The sequence below is a fragment of the Amborella trichopoda genome, chromosome 1, assembly GCF_054954075.1.
Source record: "Amborella trichopoda isolate Santa Cruz 75 chromosome 1, AtrichopodaSantaCruz75HAP2 v2.0, whole genome shotgun sequence".
NCBI lineage: Eukaryota > Viridiplantae > Streptophyta > Magnoliopsida > Amborellales > Amborellaceae > Amborella > Amborella trichopoda.
Window position 1 is genome coordinate 46,975,125 of NC_142336.1, and position 9,715 is coordinate 46,984,839.

General features: G+C 36.3%; 1 protein-coding gene across 2 annotated transcripts; it reads left to right on the forward strand.

The window, feature by feature from the left end:
- The first annotated feature begins 201 nt into the window (after positions 1-201).
- Positions 202-8,639, forward strand: APE2 (Glucose-6-phosphate/phosphate translocator-like protein). 2 transcript variants are annotated; one of them, XM_020672149.2, is made up of 12 exons: positions 202-615; positions 692-769; positions 880-945; positions 1,509-1,587; positions 3,109-3,229; positions 3,354-3,449; positions 6,503-6,615; positions 7,109-7,186; positions 7,431-7,547; positions 7,641-7,740; positions 8,068-8,168; positions 8,319-8,639. In XM_020672149.2, exons 2-12 carry the CDS (start codon positions 765-767, stop codon positions 8,340-8,342), a joined length of 900 nt encoding a protein of 299 aa, XP_020527808.1. In that variant the 5' UTR covers positions 202-615; positions 692-764; the 3' UTR covers positions 8,343-8,639. The 2 variants fall into 2 exon arrangements, with proteins under 2 accessions (XP_020527808.1, XP_006852582.1); XM_006852520.4 differs by having other exon boundaries at positions 202-610.
- Positions 8,640-9,715: the final 1,076 nt, after the last annotated feature.

Genomic DNA, 9,715 nt, shown 5'->3' on the forward strand with positions numbered 1-9,715 from the left:
TTTGTGTGTTCCCGCATTTTCCTAATCTTTGTCAGTCGTTTCAGTGGAGGGTGATGACTGCAAGAGGTAACAACTGTTTCCATAGTCCTGAGGACTAATGGTAACCTGATAAGAAAGACCTCACCCAAAACCAGAAACAGGCCTGCATCTTCCTTCCTAAACAACCAAACAAATAGAAGCTTTGCCACTTTAGTGACTGATACAGAAAAGATAAGAGATATTTTCTTCCTCCTCCATCATGCCCCAAATTCCATTAACATAGCACCACTTTTGGTGGAAGAGAAAGAAACCATCAATTTTAGTGGAGGAGAGAGGAAATCACCAAATCAGGAGGAGAGAGAAACCCACCAGAGAAAATGGCGACATCGATGACGGGTTCGGCTGCGATTTCTGGCCTAGGCCGCCTCATAACTTGTAGAGAGAGGACAGCTTTCAAAGACAGAACCACTCGATTAAGGTGGTGTGGGTCAGTTGGAAATGGAGGAAACATCATATGGGGTAGGCAACTAAGGCCTGAATTCCTATTAGAGAAGCCCTTATTGCCAGAGAAAGTCTCTGGAAAGCGCCACCAGGTGATAAAAGCTGCAGCTTCTGAGAGCTCTTCCTCAGGGTGAGGTCTGTTCCTTTTGTTATAGACATTGGGAATTCCGGCCGTTTTCCGGCAACCTAATAGGAATCTTGAATTTTGCAGACAAGGGGAGGTGGCTGCTCCTGTTGCGTTTGTGGACAAGTATCCGGCTTTGGTCACTGGTTTCTTCTTCTTCATGTGGTAAACTATTATTGATTATTGAAAGTGTGTTAATGAAAAACGATGAATAAATTTGATTTTCTCAGAAACTTTATTTTTTATGGAGGGTGATTTTCTTAATGGTGGCTCAGGTACTTCCTCAATGTGATCTTCAACATACTCAATAAGAAGATCTACAATTATTTCCCCTATCCTTAGTAAGTAATTCAGTCATTTCTTGCATGTATTTGAATTGTTATTTTATTTTATTCTAAAATTAAAGAATATTTCCATTCATTTATTATTTATGTATGGAAAATCTAACAAAAGGCAGCTAAACGTTGAATCACTTAACACTTTATCATTTGTATTTTAATAGATCTTTCAAATCCCATTTTGATGTATCATTTGATGAGCTATTTAAACTTTGATTATGGACAATTTGAAATTAGATAAAACAAGTATGGTTAAGCTGTTAAATAGTTCAATTTTTTTTTTTTCCCTTTGTTTATTAATTAATTAATTTAATTTATGGAGACATTGGGGGGGGGGGGGGGGGGGGGGGGGGGGGGGGGGTGTCCTCTTATGGATCATGGCTTGCTTTCCAAGTATTTTATGTACATTATTGAGGGCCAAATTCGATATTTTGCTAGTAGTTTTATGTAAGTAATATGCTTTAGGCGAATTTTATTTTGAGAGGCAAACTTGCTATATTTCTATATAGTCATGGAGTTTTATGTAGCAAGAACTAATGAAATGTCTTTTGAATATAAAAATGCAGCTTTGTTTCTGTGATACACTTGTTTGTGGGTGTGGTGTATTGTGCGGCCAGCTGGACAGTTGGTCTTCCAAAGCGCGCAGTGAGTGAAAATTTTTTTTTTTTTTTAATGATCAGTTTCCATGAATGAATGATATATTTATATTATTAACCAATTAAGTATTTTATGGAAAACAGCAACATAGTTCGATCGTTTTCACATTCCAAAATTTACCGAGAGGGCAAGGAAAACATGCAAGTTATACCCCCACATGTTTGCAAATAATTCCTTTATGCTCTTTATTATTTACTAGCAGTTCAAACTCGGCTGGGTGGGGTGGATCGTTCACCTATATATAGGGATTTTAGGGAAAAATTGGGTCGGGATCTATACCATGCTAGAACCAATCTGGCCCCGACCCATCTAGATTGGAAATTATAGTAAAAATTATTAAAGGAGTTGCCAATGCCGATTTCCTTTTTTCCACGAAAAATCAGCTTGAGTCGATCCTCAAATCCTGCCAATTCTTGCACTTGGTTCTGGACCACTGCGAATCCGAGCTTTGTCCACATATTTGAACAATGGTCGTTACAAATCCCCCATCTCCTTTTACAAGGAGGAAGACATCTTGGAGTCTTTCCTTGAGTTAACATACCAATTCCTTGTTGTCTAGGTGCTGCGGAGATCTAGGGCATAGAGAAGGCCCAATATCACAAAGATTCCTTGTATTGAAGCCTCTTGGCTTGTATGAACATTGTGGAAGCCAAGCGGTTCGAGATCTGGAACTTCGAATCAGTCCCTATATCGTGAATTTTACAGTCTAGACCTCGGACCACTTTGGCTTGCGTGAATATTGTGCAGGTCAAACAGTCTAAGGTCCCAAACCTTGGACCGGCACTTGGATTGTGAAATTCACATTCTTGGGACTGGTATGAGATTCCTGACCTCAGACCGCTTGACTCTCCTAAACAGTTTGTAACCCTAGCAATCCGCGGTTCTAGACCTCGGATAGATACTTGGACTGTGAATTTTACAGTCTAGTGAGCCATCCGAGGTTTCATACCTCAAACCTCTTGGCTTCCACATTGTTTGCAGAAGCCAAGCAAACCAAGGATCTAGACCTCAAACTTGTCCCTTCACTTCAAAAACTTTAGAGTAAATAAAAAGCAATAAAATGTTTGGAACACTGAATCGAGAGGCAAAATTAGAAAAAAGAATAAGAGCATGCAGGTTGGACCTCTGCGTAGAATTTACAAAAATTTGGATCTCCACATAATTCCTTACTTTATTTATTTAATGTACGCACCTAATCTATCATAAACAGTAGTACATAAAAGATGTTCAAAAAAATATACAAAGAGACTCTTTGTTTTTTTTTGTATAAGTAGGTTATAATCACTATTGTCTATTAAATTTTAAATCAAATAGTTGTAAGAGTGTCATCGACTATACTAAATATTTATTAAAAATAAAAAAAAAACAAAACCATAAGACTCCAATTTGACATTTAATGGGAAGAAATACTCATAACCTCCTTCTGACAGATAAATTGTCTCATAGTTTATAATCCCCATGTACTACTAGGTTTTGTTACCACCTTATATATATATATATGTGATGCAGCCGATAGACTCCAAATTGTTGAAGTTGCTGATCCCTGTTGCGGTGTGCCATGCGCTCGGCCACGTCACCTCCAACGTTTCTTTTGCAGCTGTTGCAGTTTCTTTCACTCACACCATTAAAGGTAGGAATCATCAACCAATACGTCATATTCAGATAGAGAGAGAGAGAGGTCTAAATTACTGTTTATAGAGAGAGAGAGAGAAAGAAAATTGTAATGACAAGTGGTAAATGCATGTTGTTATCAGCTTTGGAGCCGTTCTTTAATGCAGCAGCATCTCAATTTGTGTTGGGTCAGCAGATCCCCTTATCCCTTTGGCTCTCTCTCGCTCCTGTGGTCCTTGGTAAGCGACCATACCCCTTATTACTCGTATATTAAAACCTCTTTCCCCATACAAAAATATAGAAAACACTTCATTCAGTATGTATAGAGAAAGAAAAAGAGTATGAAAACAATCATTTATAACGTCTTTTATTGGTGGTATTCAGAGCATCTTTCTCATATAGCTTTTAAAAATCTCTTTTGTTGGTATCAAGGTTTTGAAAAACGGATCATTGATCCGGATTTTTTATCAGGTTCAGCAAATCGGCAATGTCGATCAGCCAACTGGTCAATAAAAAAATTTAAAGATTAGGATTTTTTTTAAAAAAAAAAAGTGGTTTCATGAGGGGAGAGCAGTTTCAGGTATTTAACTAAAACAGCAGGTTCGGCCCCGATGATACATTATCCAAATCGGACAATTCTGATCTAGATTGGCTTTTTTTTTAAACCTTCAGTGGTATTATTATTTTTGTCCTAGAGAAGAACATCTAATAAGTCGCTTATACTATACTTCTGCTGGAGTACATATCGTATACCTACTCCCTCAGGCAAAAGACCTATATGGGAGGATTTTTTAGTTTTTTTTAAATCTAGAATTTTAAGAACCACTTAAGAATCACCACATTATTATTTTAAAAAAGAAAACAAAAAATGAATTTTGAGTTTTCTAACACTTGCATCTCGACCTCCAAAATTTGGACAACCTTTGTTCAACCTTGAAAAATTATTTTTATCATGTGCATAGAGAGTGCAAGTTTTATAGATGTTAGTCCATGTATTGAAGAGTTGAGATCTACAAATTTTGGGGCCTTAAAGTTATTTCTAGAGGAGGTATACTCGAGAGAGAATACCCAGCGGGAGCATGAAATCTTTTGGCATACCTAACATTGAGAAGGAAACCTTTACTAAGGTGATCACTATGAATGGAGGCACGTAAAGGGGCCACATATTATTCAAAGAATTCGATTCTAGTTGATCTAATGCTTCCCTAAGCGCCATTTCAAGACTGTACATCTAAATTCAAGGGTATGCTCGTAAGGCCCAATTGCGTGCTCCTACAGGAGCACACTTTACACACTCCCTCGAGCAAAAGAAGTATTTAATTTAAGAAGAAGTTTATAAAAGGTGTTTTGTTGTAAAACTAAGGTGCACCTTAAAATTCTACCTGAAAAGTTTGTTCGAAAAGCCCCTCAATTGATTATCTCGTCCTGGAGACCTACCGATCTGAAAGAAAAAAAAAAAATTAAGTTCTAAAAATATTTCCTTAATACTGGATCATCTATTTTCAAAATTTTTAAATATTTATAGATATACTTGGTCCATACCATTTTTAATCTTTAAATTTTACAAGTCGGGGTAAAAATAGATGTTTTAGGTCACCAAAAGGGTTTTCAGCACTAAAATTGCATCTTTTAGCAAGATTCGAAGATAGGCCTTACTTTGATTGTTTATGGTTGACACCTCTCTACAAACTACACCAGTTTATCTATCATTCAATTTAGAATCAATAAGCATTTTCACAAAGAAAAAAATAAATGAATTTTGAGCTTTTGAATGCTCAGATCTGCCTGTCCAATTTTCCAATTTTTTTGACACTCTATTCAATACTAGGATTTTGTTATGAGAAAATGATGAAAATACCCTTAAGAGATGTAGTCTCTAATTTTTTACACATTTGCAACTATTTCAACTCATAATCATGTATGCTGTCATGGGCGTTTTCAAATTACATCAAGCAATATGGGTAAAATATTAAATGGTTTATATCTTATAATTATGGTAAAAGTTTATATAGAGCGAGGATCTAAACAATCAAATTAGAGCCCGCCTCAATAATTTCACTAGAAGTTGTTTTGATACCCAAATATCCTCAAATTGATCATCTTGACATCAAGATGCATGATCATGAGAAAGAAAATGGATTTCAAGTTAGGAAATAGTGTATTTTGTAATACGTTTTTGGACCTTCAATTTTCAAGATTTCAAGTTTTCATAGATCCGTCGATCTACACTATTTTTTAAGCTTTAAACTTTATAAATAAAGTTAAAATATATTTTAAGGCTATCACAAAGATTTCAATGTTGAAACCACATTTCTGGACACTTTTGAAGGTAGGCTCTAATTTGATTGTTTAGAGCCTAGGCTCTATACAAACCGCGCCCGTTATGTTATTTGATAAGGGAGAGCCGACGCTCTAAACAATCAACTCAGAGCCCACCTCAAAAATTTCACTAGAAGAGGTTGTTTTGATTCCCAAATACCTTCAAACTGATCATCTCGACATCAAGATGCATAGACATGAGAAAAAAATGGATTTCAAGTTTGGAAAATAGTGCATCTTGTAATGCATTTTAGGACCCGTCAATTTTCAAAATTTTTAAGTTTTCATAGATTTGCTCGATCTACACTATTTTTAAAGGTTTAAATTTTTTAATTAGATATGAAAATGTATTTTAAGGCTATCACAAAGATTTCGAGTATTGAAACCACATTTCTCGACACTATTTGAGAGTGAGCTCTAATTTAATTGTTTAGAGCCTTGGCTCTATACAAACCGCACCCTTTTGATAAAATTTATTTTTTAAGGTTGGTCTCGGGTTACCTCCCCAAAATGTGGGTCCTGAAAGTACCCTTAGTTAGCATTTACCCGAGGGAGTAATATGTATGATATGCTCCTGAGGAAGTAAGTCTTTGTGGTCCGTAGTATCCTCCTGTAGAAGCAATTTTGCATTTACTCCCTCAAGCTAAAAAGCCACTAAGGAGGATTTTTAATTTTGGGTCTTCCTAAGAATCACCTATGACTATATTCAAATACTAGAAAAAGGGTATTGAGTTCTTAAACACTTAGATTTGACCGTCCAAAAATTTGAAAAAGTCTATGTTCAATCTCATGACATTTTTTTTAAAGTACATATAGAGCTCGTTTGAGATTCATTTTCCTAGATTTTAGTAGCTAGGTTGAATGGTTAAATCCCCAAAACATAGATTAGATTCTACCTGATGGAGAAAATGCCCCCGCGGGAGCATGGAATCTTGTGAGACATGCTAATGATAGATCTAATGGTTGCTCGCAGGTGTGTCCATGGCATCTCTTACAGAGCTATCCTTCAATTGGACCGGGTTCATCAGCGCGATGATATCTAACATTTCCTTCACATATAGGAGCATTTATTCCAAGAAAGCTATGGTTGCCTTCCAAACTTCTAATACCTTCAAAATTTCTTCTAAATCTTAAAATTCTTATATAGTAGTAGTATCCACTTTGGGAAAGAAAAAAATAATGCTGGATTGTACTAGTATGGTATTTGACCAGTAATTTTATATATTGCCTCATCATCGCTAGATGAACATTTTCTAAAAGAAATTTCAGAAAATGATTTAATTTCTTAGAGGGCTTGAGCTAGCTGCTTTATGAAATAAACACCCTGTGCTCCTGAGTTCAGAAAAACCATATTTCAGCATTTTTTAAAAAATTTTGTTATCATGAGCTTTTTTCCGGGATCCTTGTCTGGGGGAGCAGACCATTATAGCGGTGTGCCATTGTCGGACCAAATGCGACCCTTTATGTGAATCCTGCTAACTAAAGCATCATGAACAAAATTCTTACAGAAGCAGAGGAATTCTTCTTTTCTTTTTGGATGAAATTTTACTGGATTGATGGGGCTTGACATTTGTTGCAGACAGATATGGACAGCACCAATCTCTATGCCTACATTTCTATAATTGCTCTTATAGTTTGTATTCCTCCGGCCCTCATCGTGAGTAGATCCACCTTCAACTTCATGGACATTTGTTCCACATGATATGTTCTTCCTTGTAAAGCATATTTTTTTTACAATGGGGCATTTTTAAAAGGTTATATGTTTTCAAATAACTCACCATAAACAGTTGGCCTGTACGCCATATTTGATAGCACTATAAAAGCCAATCCCATATTTTTTGAGCACTTGCCCTAGCCTAGTAAGTATTAGGGAGAGTGATGAGCAGCATTGGACTATGTAGGTGGAGGGGCCTCAATTGATCAAGCATGGATTTGCTGATGCCATTACAAAGGTGGGGCTACAAAAGTTCGTTTGGGATCTCTTCTGGGTCGGCATGTTCTATCACCTCTACAATCAGGTTCTGACCTTGGCACTTTGAACTAAGGGGTTATTTTTTATGTAATGATGTAAAATTTCATAGGAGTGACAATTTTGAGATGGGAAATTATAGCTGGCTACCAACACATTGGAGAGGGTGGCACCCCTCACTCATGCTGTCGGAAATGTGTTGAAGCGTGTCTTCGTGATCGGCTTCTCCATCTTGGTCTTCGGTGATTCTCTTGTTCCTTAATCTCATAGATTACTGCTGCCCAATTTTTTTTGTCACAGATATGACTTTGCGACCACGAATTTTCAAATCTATGACAAGCAGTTAGTACACATATACATCTTCATTCTTCATGTCTTAGTGAATAATTTGGCGATACCTATGTCGCAAGTATGAATTAGTTGGGTAGCAGCTTTGCCTAGCATTAAAGAAAGAAATTGAGCAAATGTAATTGGGGGTGGTCAAAAGACTTGAAATTAGGACCTTGTCTCAGTGTACCCTTTCATAAAATTTTGATTTTCCTGAAAGACTTTTGATTGTTGGAATTCAGGGAACAAGATTTCTCTCCAGACTGGCATTGGAACAGTCATTGCCATTGCAGGTGTCGCAATTTACTCTTTCATCAAGGCTAAGATGGAAGAAGAAAAAAGGGTATGTGCTAAATTATAGATGCAAGACTCAATTTTAAACTAACTTGATAACTGTTTCTTCTTTGAATGATAAACTTGTAACGACTATTTTCATTTTTTAAAATTGGTCTTCTATGTTCCTACTTTAACCTGTGAATCTGATTTATTTCAGGCTTTGCAGCAAAAGACTGCATAAAATGGTGATGTGGGCTACAATCTGAGCTGATGATTCAGAAATTCTATCATCTTCGACCTCCAATATCGTTTAAGTCTGCAGCATTGCCCATGCAATGATCATCCAACCTCACTTTCCACATCACAAAATCCCATTTTAACAGGAAAGAATGGCTCCATTCTTGGACTCAATAAAATCCTTGAACTTTAAGTTAGATTCAACGATGGTTTTTAAGGCTTGAACTCGGATTATGAATGTAAAAAATTGCTGGTTTAATTATCTCAAAATAATTGGAAATGAAATTTCTTTTTTGACAAAGAGCATCATATTTTGGAAGGGGATCATCTTCTTCCTGTCAGTTTGGACCGAAGCTCATCAGTCGGAGTGAGAAAGGGAGAAGTTTCGTAATGATTATCAACCATCATATCTAGATAGCTTGGTATCCCTTGTTGAATCGCGAGATTTATCGTCTTGTTCAAGAAGAACTAGAGCTAAGAAAGCTCAACCTTCTCTTACAAGAGGTGAAAAAAAAAATCAAGGAAACCAACAAGTAATAGCTCAGCCGCATCCAACAATAGACAACTTTCAAAGTCATTTCTCAAAATTCAACTAGTCCTTTCGTTAGTTTCTTAAAGCATAAATTAATCATTTCTCAAAATTGTTGTATATTCAATGTTGAAATTTTTGTTGTATATTCAGTGTTAGAAATTTATTTTTTTTGACAAGATTACTTTAACTTTATTAATCAATCAAAGGTTACAACATATCATAAAGGGAAAACATCAGAAGTAACAACATTATGCATAAGCACTCCTCGCTTCGCCAAACCATCTGCAACGTCGTTTGGCTCCCTATACACATGCTAAAAAGAGATCTAAACATCCTCGCACATGTTCATGATATTCATTCATCTTCTTCTGAGGTGCTAAGGTTGCCTTGATATCGTTTTACACCAATTTATCACATTCATTGAATCCCCTTCTATGATACTAGGCGCACTGATATTTCTTTCACCCAACAACTTAACACCTCTCTCTAGTACTGTTATTTTCGCTTCATTTGCAAACCAGACGGACCTGGGTTACCAGCCGAATTCCTATCAAAATTAAGTTTTACAGTTCCTTGATTTGGTACCGACCACCTTCCTTTCCGTCTCACTTTCACAAAATTCTGTAGAACCAAATTATGTAAATTAGTCTCAACATCCACTCTTGATACTCCAAAACCTTCCTTATCTTCTTTTTTACCATTTCTACATCCATTGCCGACTTTTCGAATGTCCTCCTATTTCTCTCCATCTAGATCTCCCATACAATATTCCCGGATCAATTTTCCCATCTTTGGTAAATAGTCCATACCCATATTATCCAAAATATTCACATGATTACTCGGCA

Coding starts and splice junctions, on each gene's coding strand:
- APE2 (XM_006852520.4), top strand. CDS start 357: ATGGCGACATCGATGACGGGTTCGGCTGCGATTTCTGGCCTAGGCCGC. Junction 611..691: donor TCTGAGAGCTCTTCCTCAGG/GTGAGGTCTGTT, acceptor TGAATTTTGCAG/ACAAGGGGAGGTGGCTGCTC. Junction 7,548..7,640: donor TCTATCACCTCTACAATCAG/GTTCTGACCTTG, acceptor GGGAAATTATAG/CTGGCTACCAACACATTGGA.